The 21,807-nt window shown below is 42.5% G+C and overlaps 1 protein-coding gene across 1 annotated transcript in view; it reads right to left on the reverse strand.

Moving 5' to 3' along the window:
* TRAPPC9 (trafficking protein particle complex 9) overlaps positions 1-21,807 on the reverse strand; it is a 586,383-nt gene that overhangs the window by 398,053 nt on the left and 166,523 nt on the right. Inside the window, exons 12-14 of the mRNA XM_021706983.1 lie at positions 13,962-14,047; positions 7,733-7,859; positions 3,346-3,478 (exon numbers count right to left, since the gene is read on the reverse strand). Coding sequence (XP_021562658.1) covers positions 3,346-3,478; positions 7,733-7,859; positions 13,962-14,047 — 346 coding nt within the window. The remainder of the gene's footprint in view (positions 1-3,345; positions 3,479-7,732; positions 7,860-13,961; positions 14,048-21,807) is intronic.

The following is a 21,807-nucleotide window of genomic DNA, read 5'->3' on the forward strand; positions in this document are numbered from 1 at the left end:
GCCTCTGTCTCTGTGAATCTGCCTTTTCTGGACATTTCATCTTACCCCGCTTTGATTTTCATTGTTGCATTTAATTCTATGTCATTGTGGTCTATATTTATTTAGTTAGTTGATTTACTGTTCTCTCTTCTTTGCATGTTTTTCCTTGCTTGATTATAAAACCAATTTTTGTGACTCTTATAAGGTCCAATTTAAGTATTACATTCTCTATGAAACCTTCCTGAACCCCAAAAGACAAAATCAACCTCTTCCCTTCTTGTTTTCATATTACAGGAGCAGCTAGCAAATCTGACTATAGTTAGTCTATCTATCTCCCCTATGGATGAGGCCTAGGTCAAGAGTATCTTTTTATTAATTGCTAATCCTCTAGTACAAGGTCTCTTAAGGTGTCAATAAATGTTTGTGAGTGAATTAAACTAATCAGTCACAGGGATGTTTATATTACATTAATTATAATAAAAACTCACTTAAAGAACAGTCACTTTTTATTTCAGAAAACCACTTTGGAAAAATATATGCATTATATACAATTTTGTAAAATAAGAAATATAAGAAAATAACAAACATTTTAACTCCAAATTCTTCCTATGACACTGGGATCTTCCTCCCCCAGTACCCGGTCTCTCATGGAGGACTAAACCCAGCAGGGCTGTGCCAGGATTCACACTCCTCCCTGCAATCCAGGCTCCACACTGCAGATAAGCTACCTGCAGCAGCAGGTCTTCTTGCTGAGAGAGTACGCATGCAGCCCTCATCAAAGCACACCCACAAGACAACAGAAATAGGAAGGAGGGGACTTCACCTTTGGAAAGTATTCTAAAAGCAGGAGAAAAATGAGGGAGGCAAAGAGTGACAGCGAGAACAGCTGTTTCCTTCACCACCTAGTATAGCTGGAACGGGCCTTCAAGTCGGCCTTTACTAATGACAAATGACAAAGTTACCTTTTCCCAAAATCTTTTTCCTTTTGGGCAATAGCCCTTTTACTTAGAGCTTCATCACCTGAAGCCACTTCTGCCCTCTTACTGGATTGCTGGTTGAGGGCTTGAGAAATGTGCAGCAGGTAAAGCGCTGTCCTCTTCATGAGGAGACTTCTCATTATTCACCACCAGTTTTTGTTCAGGTGGTCGGTGTTCTATGTAAGCACATGAGCATGTGCTTTGAAACTGTGGCAGAGACCGAAGATCTCACTAGCCTAGTGTCCACTGAGTGCCACAGTACTACGGGGAACAGCGGCAGGATTCAGCGGGCAGGGCCTGAGCTAGCAGTCTGCAGATTTAGCTGTACAAGCTAATGTGCTCAGAATCATCGCGGCCTGGAGAGCTCCTGTGCCTTCATGCCCAGAACAGAGACAAGAAAGTATCTCCTCCTGAGGCTTTGGTGGGCTCAAAACTAAAGTCAAACCAAAATGCATTTTTCCAAACAGTTAATAATTGAGGTATAAGTTATACACCATAATGTTCTCCTATTCTAAGTAGACAATTCAACCATTTTTGCTAAAAAAAATATTGTCATACAAGATCACTGATACCAGTTTTAAATCATCTCCAGCGCCGGGTGTGGTAGCTCAAGCCTGTAATCCCAGCACTCTGGGAGGCCAGGGCAAGAGGACTGCCTGAGCCCAGGGGTTCAAGAACAGCCTAGGCTACTTGGTGAGACCTCATCTCTACAATATATCAAAAAATTAGCCGGGTATGGTCACGCGCACCTGTAGTTCTGGCTACTTGGAAGGCTGAAGCAGAAGGATCATCTGAGTCTAGCAGGTCGACGCTGGGGTGGACATAAATGTGCCACTGCACTCCAGCCTAGGCAACAAAAGTGAGATTCCAACTCAAAAAAAAAAAAAAAATCTACAGCACTCCAAAGAGATGTCTCAGGTGTACTTACAATCAAGTCCTACTCCCATTGCCAGCCTGAGGCAACCACGAGTCTGCGTTCTGGCTCTACAGATCTGCCTTTTCTAGATATTTCACATCAAAGGAATCACATGCTATGTGGCCTTTTTCATCTGGTTTCTTTCACTTAGCACAATGTTTCTGAGGTTCATCTATACTGGAGCACATATCCATTCATTCCTTTTTATTGCTGAGGGATGTACCACATTTTGCTTAACCATTCATCTGTTGATGGACATTTGGGCTCTTTCACTTTTTGATTATTATGAATAATGCTGCTATGAACACTCATGTACAATATTTTGTGTCAGTGTTTTCATTTGTCTTGAGCAGATACCTGGGAGGGGAATTATTGGTCATATGGTAAATTTATGTTTAACTTGTTAAGAAACTGCCAAAGTGTTTTCAAAATGGATGTACCATTTATACCCCCAATCACATGCTTCTTTCTCCACTTCTCCTTTGTCAGAAAACTACTCCTGCCTGCCTATCGTACGTACATAGCTAATTCCCCATCCCTCCCCTTATGCATCACTCATGATGTCACCTCCTAGAAGAAATCTTCTCTGAGTCCATGACCTCCCCCAGCACACAGAACCTTCCCATCAGAATCCTGACAACAATGCACTGTTATTTGGCTTGTCAATCTCTCCCACTTGACATAAATTCCTATGAGAACAGACATCAGGACTGCTGTGATCACTGTTACAGCCCTAGCACCTAGCACAATGTGCAGTCAATGAAAAGTGTCCATTAAACAAATGAACAGACTTTTAAAACATTTTAGAAAATCACAAAATACATTTTATAAAAATGGCCAAAAAGATATCCTTTAAGTATTATTCATAAGAGCAAAAATTGGTAATATCCCAAATTCTAATAGCAAGCAAATTAGAAGGTATGTAATCTTAAGATATCTTTATAGGCTGGTTTGATGGTTCACACCTATAATCCCAGCAGTAGTGTGATCCCAACTATTCAAATATGTATTTTAAAAATAGGATGGATAAAACACTAAGGAAATATTACAAAAAAGCATTTATAGTAATTGCTTCTGAGACTCCTGAGATTTCTTTCCCTCTCCTCCTTATGCTTTCCTATAATGAAAAAAACAAAGCAAAATGAAAACAAGAACAAAACCATTTTTTCAAAGATGAGTTTTTCTTAAATTCCATATATTTTTTAGGGAATTCCTAAATTTCCTAATTTCATTTTTCAAAAAAATTATGATTCTATAGGTTAATTTCATGTTTTGTTCTGATCTTGGTAAGAAAAATTTCAACTTTGTTCCAATTCACTTTAAGCAAAGCACACTGACTTGGTTATCTTAAAGAAATCCTTCACCCATATTCTGGTCATAAGATCTATAAATTAACTCAGGCTCTTTGTGCCATTAAAAAAAATGTATAACTAAACATTATCACTAAGAGCCACTTGTATCTGTCTACATTACCTGGGCAAAGAGGTGCTGATCTGCAGTCTTGGCAAAGCAGGAATGACTTCAACTGTGGAGCCACTGGTTTTTATTCCCGGGAGGTTATCCAGCAAACAGTCACTGAACACACCAAAGACAGTGGTATGATAACCTAGAACACAAAACAAACAGCTTCACTCCACCCAGTAAGGCTTTGTACCTCACGCAACAGCTGAAGTAGTGAAAAGAGCACAGGGTTCATCTTGTTGAGACCTGAGTTCAGATGCTGGTCCCATCACCTGCTAGTGCTCACCCACAGCTCCCACCCTCAACTACAGAGACGCTAAACTTCCTCATACATGATGGCGACGATAATCGTACATGCATTCCTATTTCACAAGGCTGACCTGGCCCAAATGAAAGAATATATGTGAAAGTCCTTGTCAACTACAAATCTCAATATAACTTAATAATCAGTATCTCATCCCTTTACTAATTTGCTTTTCCGATTCATCCATCTCTAAAATGAGAATGGTAGTTAATATTCCTTTCCAGGACATAATATGACTTAATGAGTATTTGAAAAATGCTTCAAAACCTTCTGTTCAGAGATGAAAGTTCAAGAGCCAATTATTGTTATTATAGCAGCTACGTGATATGGCAAATCTGCTGTATGTGTACAAGTACTATAATTTAAGATTAGCAAATTTTCCATGCACCAAAAAAAGTCTATTGGTTAGATAAGCACTTGAAATGTTTAAGCAAAGCTTTAAAATGGCTTTTGGAATTTCAAGAGATAATTATTATAAACAACATTCACTGTGTAATAAAATTAAACAATGCCCAATGGCTAGATGCCTAGGGTAACAACTTTCTGCATTCATATCAAACTATTACGTACTAAACAGAGCAGCAAGCCATTCCCTCAAGGGCAAATCAAGGCCCTTACATAGACTCATCAACACTCCGCTTCACCTTCTGGCAGCTTTAAGATGCTCTTTCAACTTCTCATAACTCCAACTCACAGAACCCACATTTCCTCCTTTCTAGAGTATGCTTCTTGAAAGACTTCTTTAAATGGCAAATATTTTCCTCCCTAGAAACCCACATCTGGCACTAATGCCCTCATACTTTTCTTTCTACAAAGCCTGGAATGATGTGATCTTTGTCCACTAAGCAATCACTATTTCACAGTTCTTAATTAAGATCAGTTATTTTCCTTTCCTTACCCATTGCTTAAAATAACTGTCATATAACCCCAAAAGTCTGATGACAAATACTCAGTACATTACCATGTCTGATAATACAAGCTCTGCCCTTCTGACTTCATACACAAGGCATGCCAAAAAAATGAATATCATCCAGGATAAACAACTAAGGAAGAAATCTGTTACTAAGGCTCTGACTACTCATCTATGAACATATTAGTTATTGGTTATACGTATTCTAAATCAAGCCCTCTGATCCTCATAATTTCCTCTCTAATCTATTTCTTTTGGTCTCATTTTGTCCCAACCCCAGCAATGGTCCCACCGTTGTCATTTTCCACCTGGATTATGGTGAAGTTGGAGAACTGGTCTCCCTGCCACCAGTCCTTCCATCTCCAGCCCAGAGCTCGACAGGGTGCCCTGAAGGATCGCTCTGAACCACCGACCACATCTCTATTCAAGAAAGGCAGCCCCCAGTTGCCCCAAGAAAATTGATGTCCTCTTGCCTGGTTTACAAGGCCCTTTAGATCTATTCTTTGCCTCCCTTTTATCTTTGTCACTGCCACCCCTGCCTTGGAACCCCCACTCTGACCACCCCAGTTCCCTCAAATGCATCAAGCTCTCTCTCACCACCAGGTCTTTGGAAAAGCTGTTCTTTCAGCCTGGAACTGATTTCTACCCCATTTCCTGCTCCCTTTCTCCTCCCACTGCCCACCCCCATTCATTTAAGTAATTCCTAGTTGGCCTTCAAAACCCAAAGCCACATACTCTGAGAGCCAACCCCTTCTCCCTTTCTGGGTACATGCCCAGAAGTGTATGTCCTCACAGCCGTGTGCTTAGCTCCATCTCAGTACTTGCCACAACACACCCTAACCTGTGATTATGCCTGCCTCACTCTCCTCATAGGGACACCCTTTCCCAATGAATGTTTGCTCTTCCAGCCAACAAATATATACCAAAGACCTTCTGTGTGCGAGGCTCTGCACTAGGCTCTGAGCAGCAGCTGAGCAAAACAGACAGGACCAACAAGGAATCCATCACACAAAGACACAAAGGAACGTTGCACAGGGGGCCTAAGTCAACATACATATGCTGAGGAAAGGAAACCTGATCTGAGGATTGAAAGAAGCACAGGAGACCCGCCTGGGCAACTTGGTGAGACCTCATCTCTACAATAAATAAATAAATAAATCAGCCAGGCATGGTAGCGCATGCCTGTAATTCCGGCTACTTGGAAGGCTGAGGCGGAAGGATCGCCGGAGCCCAGTAGGTCGAGGCTGTGGTGGCCGGGAGCAGCCACTGCACTCCAGTCTGGGCGACAGAGTGAGACTCCGACTCAAAAAAAAAAAAAAAAAGAAGCACAGGAGTCAGTCAGGATTGGAAGCACTCAGATAAGGCAAAAGTTCAAAAAGCCTGGAATGCTTCCAGAACTACAAGGAGTCTTCTGAGACCGAAGTGTGACTTAGCAGGAGGGGAGGGGCAGAGAGGATACTGCAGAGACAAGAAGAACTGGACCACAGGGGGCTTTGACAGTCAAGTTAGGGGATTCAACCTTGGCAACAAAGGACGAGTGAAGGCTCAAGGTTTCTGGTCAGGAGATGACACAGGCAGATTTGCACTCGGAAGATCATTTGGCTGCACATGGGAGATGAGTCTGTAATCAAGCAAGACTGGAGGCGGGAAGACCAGTCCTAACACTTTGGTGACAAATCCTACAAGAGCGAATCAATCTACAAGACAGGAAGTGGCCATGGAGGTGGAGAGAAGTGGTCACTCTCAGGAAGCACTAATGAGGAGTCGATACGAGAGACAGCATGGGGGTATGTCAGACATGGAAGGGTCAAGGATGACTCCCAAGAACCTGGTGAGGGTAAATGGCTTAATGAGGATGCCTGCAATGAGATGGGGCCTCAAGGGAGGACCACTCTGGGAAACAGAGGCAGGGCATTCTGGTTTGGGCATGCTGTATGTGAAGTGCCCACCAGATTTCCAAGGAGATGACTGGTAAGTGGCTGGATGTGCAGGCCAGGAAGGGATCCTGGTCCTAGGAATCATCAGCATGTTGACAGCCCTGAAGGACAGAGAAGCCAATAGGACTGGTGGGATCACCAAGGTTAGCTTGTGGAGAAGAAAAAGGAGGGAAAGGAGAAAGAAAGAAGGGAGGGAACAGGGGAGCAGGGAGCAGAAGGGAGGGGGAGCAGAGAGAGGAAAGAAAAGAAAGGGAGGAAGCAGAGTAGAGTGGAGCATGGGAAAAGCGGGCTGAAGGGTGGGCTGCACAGTGGCACCTGCAAAAGACAAGAGAAACCAAAAGAGAAGGGCAGAGATGCAGAAAAAAACCCAGGAGTGTGGAGTCACAGAAGCCAGAGGAGGGAGTGTGCCACACAGGAGGGTGGGCCATGATGTCAAAGGGCACTGAGAAATGAAGCTAGAAAAAGACAAAAAAGTAAGTCCTGGATTTAGCCAGGAAAATTCTGCTAGTGACCTCAGCAAGTCTTGACAAAGTGATATGGACCAAGTACAGGATGCAGAGACAAAAAGTGGATTCAATGTGTGTAGACCACTCTCTGAGGCAATCCAGCTAAGAAGGAGCAGCCACCAATCAGGCCACAACAAGGGCAAGAGGGTCTCATTGCGTGCGAGTTCCTCCGTGCATGTTGGAAGACTTACTGGAGGAAGACAGCAGAAAGGAGAATGGCACAGATGAGGCAAGGGAGTGGGTGACAGGACCAGAGCACAGGAAAGGCCCCTCCCACCAAAATAGGAGCACAGCAGGGGCCACCCACAACCTGCCCACTCAAGAACAGGGTTTTTTTCACATTCCAAAGAAACGTAGTCTTTTCATGATCTTATCATCTGTTAGGACTGGAATGATGGGTGATCAGCAGTACTTCTTTTTTTTTTAAGAGGCAGATCTTGCTCTGTCGCCCAGTATAGCAGCACAATCTCAGCTCACTACAGCCTCAAATTCCTGTGCTTAAGTGATCTTCCTGCCTCAGCCTTCTGAATAGCTGGAACTACAGGCATGTGCCACCACAGCCAGTTAATTTTTTTTTTTTTAAGAAATAAGGTCTTGCCATGTTGCCCAGGCTGGTTTCAAACTCCAGGCTTCAAGCAATACTCCTGCCTCAGCCTCTCAAAGTGCTAGGATTATAGGCATGAGCCACCACGCCCAGCCAGTAATCCTTCTTGATCAGTACTCATAAAAGAATTCTCCTTACCGTTCACAGTAATTGTTCCAGTAGTCTGTGGAACGCCAACGAGCGTCACTGGGTAGAGCCCAGATTCCGCCGGAAGGGAAAGCGCTGCAGGGAGACACTCGAACTCCACTCCACTGGTGAGGAGCCCCTAAAGCAAGCAATCCAGCATCATGAGTACACCCAGCCCAAAGCCACCATGTACATTCAGTTCCAAATGGGCTTAAGACATTCGCTACAGACATTCGCTACAGACATTCGCTGGAACTGCCAGATGAAAAGACTAACACACTTCCTAGAAACCTACAGAGAACTGCAGAAACAGTCTAAAGCGTGGTTAACACAAAACAATCTTGACACAGAAAGCACTGTGGGTACTCAGGTGATAAACAACAATTCTACTTGATTGTAGCCCTGTTTGTTATATTCTTGATATTTATTTTGTTTTGTTGTTTTACCAAATGGGAATGTGAATCCAAAGAAAAAACAAAATATCTTATTTATATGCAAAAAGAAATAAAAATGAAATGTGGAAATATATTACCAGTTAATATCCCTCCAGAACATCTATGAATTATCAACTCATTTCAATATGTACCAGGCACTAAGCTTGCTAGTGAACAAGACAGATGCCCTGGCCTCAAGGAGGTTCCCTATGATTGGAAACAACACAGGGACTTCAGCTCTCAGGACTTCTCAACATTGTAATGGAGGTCCTACTCAGGGCAGAAAGGCAAGGAAAAGAAAGAAAAGGTATACAGACATTTATTCACAAGAAGTTTGAACTAATGAACACACTTAACAAAGTGACAAGAGGCAGGGGGGAACCAAAGATATTTCTATAATTTGGCAATAAGCAACTGGAAAATAAAATGTAGACAAATATCATTAAGGCGGAGAGTATTGCCACGTGGGCCCCTGCCACAGACAAAACAAAATAAATATCAAGACTATAACAAACAGGATTAAAATCAAGTAGAATTGTTGTTTGTCACCTGAGTATCCACAGTGCTTTCTGTGTCAAGATTGTTTTGTGTTAACCATACTTTAGACTGTCTCTGCAGCTCTCTGTAGGTTTCTAGAAAGTCTGTTGCAGACCTGAATGCATTCCAGGCATGCGTTCGCTGGGAGCAGCTTGGCATCTGCAGAGCTGGGATGCCTTCCTAGTCCTGCCCTTATTTTTTTTCATACTAGCCTTTGCCATAAGAGTTAACATTTCTGGAGCATTTATTGTATGCCAAGCATGGAACCTCAAGACAAGCATCCCTTAGGGACCACAATCATTTTCATTTTTCAGAGATGGGGTCTCACTATGTGGTATAGGCTGGCCTCTAGGGATCCTCCCACCAAAGCACTGGGATTACAAACTGAACCACTGCACCTGGTCTCTTCCTTTTTTAAAAATTCTGCAAGGGAAATGCAAGACAGGCTCTCACAATGTTGCCCAGGCTGGAGTGCAGTGGAGATTCACAGGCACCATCACAGTGTACTGCGGCCTAGAATTCCTGGCCTCAAGAAATACTGCTGCCTCAGCCTCTGGAGTAGCTGGGACTATAGGAACACACCATTGTACCTGGTTTTGGACACTTCCTTATATGTGTCTCACATTCTGGAAAACCTGTACTCCCTGGTAAGCCAGAACAGTTGATCACCTCAAATATAAGTGTTATTATTATTACTACTGTTATAATTTTAACAAGAATCACACATCTGCCACATGAACACAAGCTCAGAATTCTGCCAGGTCTTTTATATTAACACCAGTGTTACCAGCAAAACCCTAACCAGTCCATTCCTTTGCAGCCAGAACCAGCAGGTGGAAACAGCAAACAGATGTTGTCCTCAGTAAAAGGGCTGACTGTGGCTTCAACTTATTTTTGTATGTTTGTGTTTTCCATGCATAACAGGAGGTCCTATTTATTGATCATTTGTTGTACATAGCACCTTACAGAGCAAAACGATTTAGATATCTTATCTCATTTAATCCTTACACAACTCAACAAGCTAAGTATTTTTTTCTTTTGTGGTTCTTTCTTTTTTGAGTCAGTGTCTCACTCTGTCACCCAGGCTGGAGTACAGTGGCACAATCATGGCTCACTGCAGCCTCAGCCTCCTGGGCTCAGACGATCCTTCCGCCTCAGTCTCCCGAGTAGCTGGAACTACAGGCACCCACCACCACGACCGGCTAATTTTTTTTCTTTTTTGTAAAGCCAAGGTCTTGCTATGTTGCCTAGGTTGCTCTAGAACTTCTGGACTCAAGTGATCCTCTTGCCTCGGCCTCCAAAAGTGCTGGGATTACAGGCATGAGCCACCGTGCCTGGCCCTGTGTTCTCTTTATCATCTCCATTTTGCAGCTGGAGAAAGGGAGTCTCTGCTTAAGCAAATTGCCTAAAAACAAACAACTAGAAAATACCAGGCCTAGGTCAGAATTCAGGTCTACAAGAGCTGCGGACCACCAATATAATATGAAACAGGAGTTCCTAGTACGGGCTGCACATTAGAATCACCTGGGAGCTCAGAGAACCTTCCAGTGTCTGGATCCATGCCCAGACAGTCTGAGTGAATTGATTAAGGTAGGGCCCAGGCATCAGTATCTTTTTCAAGTTCCTCAGTTGATTGAGTCTTGCATCAAGAACCAATGTTACTGGCTGGGTGTGGTGGCTGGTGCCTGTGATCCCAGCACTTTGGGGGGCCAAGGCAGAAAGATCACTTGACCTCAGGCCAAGGTGGGAAGAAAGCTTAAGACCAAGAGTATGAGACCAGTCTGGGCAACACAGTGAGATCCCATCTCTAAAAAAAAAAAAAAAAAATTTCAAGAGAGAATCAATGGTACTTGCACTCTGACCCAGTTTTCACACTTTGTGCAATGACCCATTAATGGATCTTGAAAGCAATTTAATCTCTCTAGTCCAGAATAGAATAGAGTTGAACAGCGAGAACAGAATAGAAAATACCACATCACATATAGTACAGATGTATTATTTCTGGAAATTCGTATGTCAGTTGTCCGTGTTTCATGGGTGTGTGTACTGTCATGATGTAAAATGTATTTCTTATTGAGTCAAGGTCAAAAATATTTTAAAGTTAATCTTATATATGGTCAAATCTAGAATATGGATATGTTCCATTTGGTCCATACATGCATTTTTCAAAATCTGGATGAGTTGTTAGTATTTGAATATTGATAGATTTCACATAAAGATCTGAATTTCTGTCAAAAAAAGAAAAAAGAATAAGAAGAAAAACACTATTAATGAGAGGTCAAAAATATCAACTATGTTAGGATAAATCTAATGAATAGAGTGCAAGAATTCATTACAGAACACAGCTGAGATCAATTAAAGAAGACCTCAGTGAAGGAAGAAATTCTGGACTACTTTTAGTGGGGTGATTTTCCACAATGGTATGGTAAAAGCAACCCTAAAACTACTTTAGATGTATTATGGGATTGAGCATATGAGTAAATATGTTGATACTGTTGTGAGACCGAGTTCTCACAATGGAAGAAAGAACACAAATATGTAATGGAGGAAGGCAAGAAAGAACCCTATGGAGATATACTGGAATTGAAGGCATCAGTATGAAGTCAGGATGAGTAAAATATGCATGTCTATTGTATATATGCATAGATATATGTGCATATGTGTATAGACATATATGTGCTTACACATGTATGTGTCCATACATGCAGATTTTTCCTCTGTCTTCAGAAAGCACCCAGAAGCAAAGCCACTCCCACAGAGATGAGCACACCTAGTGCCCAGACCTGGAGCAAAGGTGTGAACAGATGTAGCAGGCAAGGGTGGAAATGGAAAAGCCAATTGTCTCTAGGCAAATATATGGGTATTTATTTCTTTTTAAAATAGCTAAGGCTGGGCTCAATAGCTCAGCCTGAATCCCAGCGCTTCGGGAGGCGAGGTGAGTGGATTGCCTGAGCCCACGGGATCAAGACCCGCCGGGGCAACTTGGTGAGACCTCATCTCTACAATAAATAAAAAAATTAGCCGGGCATGGTAGCATGCGCCTGTAGTTCCAGCTACTTGGAAGGCTGAGGCAGAAGGATCGGCAGAGTCCAGCAGGTCAAGGCTGCAGTGGCTGGGACATGCTACTGCACTCCAGTCTGGGCGACATAGTGAGACTCCAACTCAAAAAAAAAAAAAAAATAGCTAAAGCAATATGGTCAACTGTTAACATCTGTCAAATGTAGATGTTGGATATTCGAGTGTTTATCATTCCCTATAACATTTCATATGCTTAAAATATTTCATAATTTAGTTTTCAAAATGATGACCATGATTTATGGACTAACTCCATGTGGTGCTTTTTATTTCATTCTTTACTCTTCCTAATTTTTTATAATAAGCACATATTTTTAAACCAGATAAAAATGAAAGCTATGTTTTAAGACCAAAAAAAAAAGTGTTTAAGAAAGAGCAGCAGGCAGAGCACAATGGCTCATGCCTGTGATCCTAGCACTTTGGGAAGCCAAGGCCTAGGGATTGCTTGAAGTCAGGAGTGCAAGAACAACCTGGGCAACATAGTGATAACTTGTCTCTTAAAATAATAATAATAATAATAATTAATTGGGCAAGGTGGTATGAGCCTGTAGTCCTAGCTACTAGGAAGATTGAGGCAGAAGATTGCTTGAGCCTAGGAGTTCAAGGTTATAGTGAGCTATGATTGCACCACTGCACTCCATCCTGTGAAAAAGGGTGAGACCTTGTTTCAAAAAAAGAAAAGTGCACACACACACACACACACACACACATATGCAGCAGGCATATCATACTTTATCCATTTTGGGGAAAATTCTCTAAACAATTGTTATTCCCTGTTTAGGTCAGGAGACAGAAAGCCACTGGAAAGACCTCAGCCAAGAGCCAAATTCTAAGGCTGGTATGTCCTTGTACAACAGGAAGAGGAGGAAAACACTCATCCTGTGAGTCTCAGCACAGCAAGTCTAACATTCAGCCGAGTTTCTAAGAGCGCAAACAGATTTTGGAAAACTCTACCACATGCTGGAAGCCTAAACAGCATCTCAGTAACTACCAAGCAGTCTGCCTGGCAAACCGCAGCTCAGCCTTCCAGTTCCAGTCAAGCTGTCATGCCAGTCCCAGGAACCCTTCCCTGACTCTCCAGGGCCAGAAAGATACCCTTCCACATTGATCCTGCAATATCTCATGCACCCCAACACAACCCTGATCACAGTCACAGCAGGAATCAGGGCCTGTCCATCTCGGAGCCCTCAGGGCCTTGCCTGGGGCCTAACACATAGGGTGGGCACTCAGCAAGACACCTACATGAAGACTCCGCCTCTGACCCTGAATGTTAGTCTTAAAACTCTAAAAGAAAAACATCAACTGGCCATTGCCTTGCTAAATTATGGTGTGGCCATGTGCTCTTTGAGCTATGGCCAAGCCATGTTTTCTTAAGCTTTGGCCCCCTCCCCTCCTTTGGTGAGGTGAATCCCCTCTTTCTCTCTCTCTCCAATTTACTTTCTAAATAAACTATATTTTCTAATCTAAAAAAGAAAAGAGAAACATCAGCCATCACAGAACCATCCTTTGTGTGTCGTTGAGATGTTACACAGCAGTATGAACGGCAATGCAGAGAAGGGTCAAGGGATGGAATCCACATTGGCAGGTGGGGTTCTGCTCTGGAAATCATAGAATTAGCATGGAGAACTAATTTCTTTCCCCAATAATGGAATTAGGTGAGCAGTTCCAACTGATGCCACTACAAAGTGAATCTTTAACACTCTACACAAAGCACAGATAGGGAACATCAGGATTTCGACAAAAGGAACCTCAGAGTGGTAGCGCAGTAATTTATTCTCTTACTCTTCAGCTTGTTCTTCCCTTAGGCCTTGATCATCTTACCATCCTGCACAATAAAGTAATGCTGACAGTATTGAGCAGCGGGCATAATGTAGACTTTGTCACCTGCACTAGTCTCATGTAAACGAAAATGACTATTTCAAATCATATATCCTATCAACTACGCCCAATGTGTGTGCAAATCAGAGGTTTCTTTGTTTTGTTTACTTGAATATTTATTGAAAACTAAGCCTAAAGACACAGAAATGACAAAACACAAAACAGTCACTCATAATAAGTTTATAATCTTTGGCAAAACAAAAAAATTAAAAATAGGCATATATCTTATGAATTTCAAATATTAGGCAAAAAAGAAATTATTTTAATGAGAAGTTGGTGTTTTGGCCCAAAAAGGTCAAATAACCGATAATACATACCATGTTTTCAACTCGAAGTTCAAACGGCATTGGGTTATAGACCATCAGCTGAACTTCACACACATCTCCTTGAACCCACTGGAAATCTGGAAAACACACACACACAAGGAATCCATGAAATAGTTGGTTATTTTTTCACTTTCCATGTGGTTTCTCATTATCCCTCTGGCAAATTATTTTTCAAACAAGGCAGCAGGCATTATTATCATCTTGAGATGGACAATTCAAAGCTAGTTTTTCCACCAGCTTTCCCCAAAACAGAGCAAAGCAGCCATCAGGGCTACTTTGGTGCCATGTAAATGACATTCCTCGCTGACTTCGGCAGGATGCATCCATGCCAGCCTGCCAAGAGAAGCTTCGCGAAACTGAAGTCAACCCAGACAGCACTATTGTTGATGTAGAGCTGTAAGGCACACCACACTTCATGAGCCCAGAGACTAGTAACGTGGGAACACGGCATTGGGGTCACTTGTGAGTGGCTCGGAGTGTGACTTACCCTATACTCTCAAAGTCTGTGAGAGAAGAGGTCAGCTCCTCCTCCCCACCCATTCCCAGGTCAATTGCAGTTCAGCACCTATGAGGGGCAGGATTCTAATTCACTCTAAGAACCTCCAGCCCTGGTGTGCATGCCCTATGCAAGCCCCTCCCCTTGAGTGTGAATGTGATGATTAGGTTATGTTATATGACAAAGGTGAAAGGATTTTGCAGAAGACATTACGGTCCCCAATCAGTTAACTCTGAGTTAATCAAAAGGAAGATTGTCCTGAATGGGATCCCTTAAAAGGGATCATATCCTTCCTGAGGTCTGTGGAGGGAGTGACATGACAAGGACCCCACAGCAGTTCCTAGGAGCTGAGAACAGTTCCAGCTGGCTGCTAGCAAGAGAAAAGGGGTGTCAGTCATGCAACCACAAGGAAATGAGTGAAGAACAACCTGAGGAATCTTGAAAGCAGACCTTTTGCTAGTACATCCGCCAGATGAGGACCTGGTTGACACCTGGATTTCACCCTTGTGAATCCCTGAGCAGCAGACCCAGCGAAAACTCATGACCCATACAGTGAGGAAATAAATCTGTGTTGTTTTAAGTCACTGAGTTTGTGGTAACAAAGTACTAGAAAGTTAATACAGCACCTGTCTCAATTTTCATAATCTCCTCTTCACTTTAAGATACTCCATTAGCGAAACCAGAAGGAATTTTGGAATCAATTAACAGGTATTGGGCATGTGTTAGGTGTGAGGCATTTTCAGGCAGGTTATCTCACTAGTCTTCATAATTACCTTGTGAGATAGGCATTATAACCCCCTTAACTATAAGGCAAGCACTCAAGGTCCAAACAGGTTAGCAAAATTTGCCTACTAATCACACAGCCAGTGGGTGGTGCAACAGGGATTCAGGCCCAAGTCTCTAAACTTAAAGAGGTATCTAGAACAGACATGGTGTCTGACAGGGCAGTATAGGGCTTTTTCTAGAGTAGATATGAGGATTCATTGACCAGACTTCTTCAACTGTCACAGAGCTTTCATAACCATGTTCTCAACATACAGCTTTGTCCACCCACTTTACACTGAGCACCCTCACAGATATTAAGACTGACCCCACCAAACCCATGGCATGTGACCCAGAACTGGCATTCTGAAACATATGAACTGATAGAGAGCCCATCAGGTGAGTTAGTTTAAAAATGATTGTACAGCCATGTACTCATTTGAGCCTCTGAAAAATGTAGTGTATGACTACAGTTGACTATGTCAGTAGAATGAATATTATTCTCATTCTACAAAAGAGGAAAACTATCACTGACAGGTTGAACTGCTCGCCCATCTTATGACCCTGATAAATAAAAGCTGAGATTCAAATTCAAGTCTATCTGACTCCAAAACTTATGTTCTTTACAAGACTTTTCCACCCCTTAGGACTCTGGAAACTCAGGTCTCGTCCTTCCTTCATCTCACCTCTCTGAACCTGCCCCAGGTCCATCCACCTCTGAGAACCTTCAAGGGGAAGGGACACCTCCCACTCCTCACTCACTGAAGTCAGTAGCCAGGGTACATTGCCCTGCCCCCAGGGTCTCACCCAGCCTGCCGAGGTCTGCAGGAAGTCAGCATCCCAGCCTACTCCTCATCACAGATGATAAAGGTCATTCTTTTTAAATAAGTTGCTATGCCTGGTAACTAATCAATTGTTTTCTCTGTTATCGTCAAAAAATAATCATTTTTTAAAAAATCATTTTCTGGCTTGCTGAGAGGAATAATTTATACTTACATGGTCCTTGTCTACTAAAGGGTAAATCAAAGATAAATTATTGATTGTACGAAAAGTTATTTTTGCCTGAAAGGAGATAATCCCCTTCCCAACAGTTAGCATGTCAGAGCACATGGTAGTGCCCCTTCCTCACTATATTGTCCCAGAAAGTGGGAAGGAACAGGAATTAGCAGCTATTAAATAAGCCCTCTGTCTCAGGCCCTCCCCATCCTGTCAGCATCGCACACTGTGCATGTTGCCATCTGTGGACCCACAACATCTGGAGGCTGCTTTTGTTGACAAATTCATCTCTTTCTACTACAGTGTATGGACCCGCTTGGCAGGAAGCACTTGTGATTTATCAATGTATCCCAGCACCTAGCACAGTGCACACAACTGCTACAGAAAACCTCATCTGAATGTCTTCCAGGCACTTACAAAACATTATCTCCCTTGATCCTCAGAACTCTCTGAGTTAGCTTCTAATAGCCCCATTCTGTTGATGGCATAACTGCATCCCGGGGAGGCATGATCAGTGGTCCAAGGTCACACTGAGAAGTGAGAGCTGCAGGGCCAGGCTGCAGCCCAAGTTCGCCTGATAGCCATGGCCTTTCCAGGCCACCATACTGCCTCTAGGGCAGTCGTCAACTTTGGCACAAAGTCTGGCAATGCCACAAAGACCTATCACAAATGAGAGAAAAGGCTTCATCCCACCATGCTCAAATCAGGACCTGTGTTGCCATCATCTTTGCATAGAGTGTAGCTTAGATGATGGCCATACTAGCCAACACACAGACACAAACACTGCTCAGTTATTCTATGTTAGAGCGGAAAATGGTCTCAAAAACTACCCTCAAGCGTTTCTTCATTTCAAAAACTCTATGCCCCCTGTTGTGATGATACTCCCTCAGTTATACACAAAGATTCATTTACAGAGATTAGAAATTTAGGTTAAAGTTATGCGATTTGTCAAGCCCTAGGCAAATACTCACTGATCAGTATATTGCCAAAAAGATATTAGACACTATAGAATATAAATTACATTCTCCTACCCAACAAATAATAAGCATTTTGGCTAAACCTTCTGTTATATCTCAGAAAAAATCTTACATCATCTACGAGTTTATCCTCAGGCCAGGTGAGCAAGTACTTCTTACTATGGTGAGAAACCATATTATAAAGGAAAAACATCCCTGGGCAATGAGACTGGGCTCTGCCACATACTACCTAGCGGTCATAAAGCAGGTAATTTATATCCAATCAGTCTCAACTTTTTTCATCTGTAAGTAGGAAATATAATAATGCCTGCAGCATCAGCATCAAATAGTTATGGAAATCACCAGATAATGTTTCCTTAAGTCCTCTTCAACAAATATAGAGAATCATTTTCATTAAAAAAAAAAAAAGTCTTGACAAATATTTAAGACTGAAGAGGAAAAACAGAGAGGCAGGGCTGGCTCCATGGGCTTGTGATCCATGCTGTCAGTAGCACAGCACCCCTCCTCAAAGGCCCACGTTTAGTTTAATGCTCTGCTGTCACTGTCTTCAAATTCTTAGTAACTTTTGAACAAAAGATCCCGTGTTTTTATTTTGCACTGGGCCCCACAAATTACACAGCCGGTCCTGAGAAGAAAAGTCTCATACCTCCAGTTTTTCTCTAAACAAAATTAATGAAACTTTCCTTAAAAGTTCTTCAGAAAGCCGGGCTCAGTGGCTCAGCCTGTAATTCCAGCACTTTGAGAGGCTGAAGCAAGTGGATTGTGTGAGTCCACGGGTTCAAGACCAGCCCAAGCAACTTGGCGAGATCTCGTCTCTACAGTAAATCAAAAATTAGCTGTGCGTGGTAGCGCATGCCTGTAGTTCTGGCTACTTGGAAGGCTGTGGTGGAAGGATCATTGGAGCCCAGCAGGTTGACGCTGGGGTGGCTGTGAGTATGCCACTGCACTCAAGCCTGGGTGACAGAGTGAGACTCTGACTCAAAAAAAAAAGTTCTATAGGGGAGAAAGCTTATCATCAACCCTAATGAGATCCAAAAAGAGGAGTCAGAGATGCCCAGAAGATCCAAGACAAGAAAACCTCAGCACTTCTATGGGGACAGTGGAGCCTGACAAGGAGGTTACCCGGCATCATAGAGCTAGTAAGACGCCCTCCCAAGAGAAGAAAGGAGGAGCTCCCACTGGGAGCTGGGAGCAACACGCCATCCCTCCCAAACATGCCAGGACAGAATTTGTTTCACTCTCTCCTGTTCACTGGAATGCACACTGGAGCAGATCTGGGGAGCACCATCTGGCCCTCCCTGGTTACCCACAATGCCTGCTCAGCTCCTCCACTTTCCATCACCTCCATATGTTCTCCAGAGCAGAGGTGCAATGGTAAGGGAAATGAGGCTGGGGTGTCTTTCAAAAAATCAGGAGACTAAAAATGGAATTGTAAAGATTCACACATATACACTCACACAGATACATAGACAATTCAGTAAACTATACACTTAGGGCTGTTGTTTTCAGAAATTTTCCAAAATTCAGTATCAGCTGTCATTTTCCAAGGGCATTACCTATGTCTCTTCCTTTATTCTCTTCTCATTCTAACAATGAACAGCTAGAACAGTCAGAGCCACACCTTGGGAAGCCCATGCCGCTCTCAGAGGCAAGGCTGCCTCTGAGCCTCCAGAAGGCTTTTCCAGAGCCGGCAGGAACCTGCTCCCAGTCAATCCAGTGTTTATTGTTTGTCCAGGTTCGATGGGTAAGTAACCAGGTACACCTGGTGAAGGGTCTACAGTTTTAGACAACTTTTATTTACATTTCATCTCAATATTCAAATTCTCATGTATTTGTGTCTTGGCTACATGAACTGAACAGAAAACTTTGTTGACAGTAGGGACTGTGAGATACAGTTAATTTAGGCCTCTCCCATGTGTGCTGTGCACATACAGAAAAACAGAGAGTACTCAGAGGAACAATATACTCAGTCTGCAAAGATGTTAGTCAAAGGTTTAGCTTTGCTCTAGTTAACTGAGTAACTTTCAAAAGTCATCTCTCTAAGTTTGTTTCTTCATCTGTAAAAGGAAGATATAAATAAATTCCTCCAGAAATACTAAGAAAACTAAGTGAGTTAATATATAATAGACTCTTACAAAGTACATTTTGAATAAAAGAACTGATCACCATTATTAATAGCACAAGATTCAGCCGGGCTTGGTGGCTCAACCTGTAACCCCGCACCTTTGGGAGGCTAAGGTGAGTGGATTGCTTGAGCCTGCAGGTTCAAGACCCACCTGGGCAGCGAGACCTCATCTCTACAATAAATTTTTTAAAAAATCAGCCGGGTGTGGTAGCGCATGCCTGTAATTCCGGCTACTTGGAAGGCTGAGGTGGAAGGATCACTGGAGCCCAGCAGGTCAAGGCTGTGGTGGCCGGGAGCGGCCACTGCACTCCAGTCTGGGCAACAGAGTGAGACTCTAACTAAAAAAAAAAGCACAAGATTCTTTGCTCCTATCTTAGTTATTTCCTTAATCTCAGCAAACAACTTATCTCTTCTGAAACACTAATATGTCCAGGTAATTTACAAATTGTTAATGAAGTGTATTATGAGACCCTTATGAAGATCATGTAATTTCAGTGCTAGTATTATATAAAAATGCTCATTAAGATAATGTGCTAAGCATAACACTCAAATTGTTGCATCTGCCTTGAATTCCAGGGTGCCCTGCAAAGACATGGAATGTGTAGAAAGACCTAAGGTTTCCCTGTAAGCCCTTAGCCCTTGCACAAAGCATTTAAACTTCCTGAATCTGTTTCTTTCTCTCTAAAATGAGATTCATAATAACTGCTCTATTCATTCATTAAGCTATCATGATTCTAGGTGCTGGGGATATAACAGAGAGCAAGACACAGTTCCTGTCCTCATATGACACTGAAGGAGAAATAACATAAACAGATAAACATAGATATCAGAAAGAAGTGCTATGCAATCCCATTCATAATAGCCATGAAAAAAATGAAATACCTTGGCATCTTCCTAACCAGAGAAGTCAAAGAACTTTACAATGAAAACTACAAAACACTGCTCAAAGAAATCAAAGATGACACAAACAAATGGAAAAATATCCCATGCTCATGGATTGAAAAAAATCAACATTGTTAAGATGTCCATCCTACCCAAGACAATCTACAGATTTAATGCAATATCCATTAAATTACCAGCAGCATTCTTCTCAGACCTGGAAACGACAGTACAGGAATTCATATTGAAACATAAACATTATTATAAAGCTATAATAATCAAAACAGCCGGTATTGGTACAAAAACAGGCATACAGACCAATGAAACAGGATAGAGATTCCAGAAGCAAAAACCTCAATTTCTCAGATTCTTTCTTTCTTTTTTTTATTTTATTTTTTTGAGTTGGAGTCTCACACAGACTGGAGTGCAGTGGCACACTCACAGATTCAGGAAGTTTAAATGCTTTGTGCAAGGGCTAAGGGCTTACACCCCAGCATCAACCTGCTGGGCTCCATCAATCCTTCCACCTCAGCCTTACAAGTAGTTGGAACTGCAGGCACATGCTACCACGCCCAGCTAATTTTTGATTTGTTGTAGAGACGAGGTCTCACCACGTTGCCCAGCTTTGCTCTCAAACCTGAGGGCTCAGGCAATCCTCTCACCTCGGCCTCCCAAAGTCTGGGATTACAGGCTGAGCCACCAGGCCTGGCCACCTCAATTTCTCAACCAGCTCATCTTCAACAAAGTCTCCACCTCCAACCACTAGAGAGAGGAGAACCTACCTATTCAGTAAATGGTGCTGGGAAACTGGCTGACCACATGTAGAAGATTAAATAAGACCCCTACCTATCACCATACACAAAAATCAACTCTAAGTGGATCAAAGACCTAAATGTAAAACCTCAAACAGGACCTCAGAAAACACAGGAGACACCCTTATGGAAATTGGAACTGGCAATCAATTCCTGACCAAAACCCCAAGTGCCCATGTGATAAGAGATAAGATCGACAAGTGTGACCTCATCAAACTGACAAGCTTCTGCAAAGCCAAAGAAACCATCGACAGAGCAGGGAGAAAGCCCATAGACTGGGAAAAATATTTGCCAACTGTATATCTGACAAAGGCCTAACATCTAGGATCTACAAGGAACTCAAACATGCCAAAAAGAAAAAACCAGCCCCATTACAAAGTGGGGAAAAGATATGAATAGGCACTTCTCAAAAGAAGACGAACAAGCAGCCAACAGATACATGAAAAAATGCTCACCCTCACTAGTCATCAAAGAAATGCAAACTAAAACCACACTGAGATACCACCTAACTCCGGTCAGGATGGACATCCTCAATAACTCAAAAAACAACAGATGTTGGAAAGGAAGCGGGGAAAAGGGAACACTTTTACACTGCTGGTGGGAGTATAAACTAGTACAACCTCTGGGAAAAACAATTTGGTGGATCCTAAAAGGTCTAAAAATTGACCTTTCGTACAAACTCACAATCCCCTTACTGGGAATATACTCAGAGGAACTCAAATCAATCCATGAAAAAGATACCTACAAATGCATGTTTATTGCAGCATTGTTCACAATAGCAAAAACATGG

Source organism: Carlito syrichta, unplaced genomic scaffold (genome assembly GCF_000164805.1).
Source record: "Carlito syrichta isolate Samal-C Ts95f unplaced genomic scaffold, Tarsius_syrichta-2.0.1 Scaffold316275, whole genome shotgun sequence".
In the NCBI taxonomy this organism is placed as follows: Eukaryota; Metazoa; Chordata; class Mammalia; order Primates; family Tarsiidae; genus Carlito; species Carlito syrichta.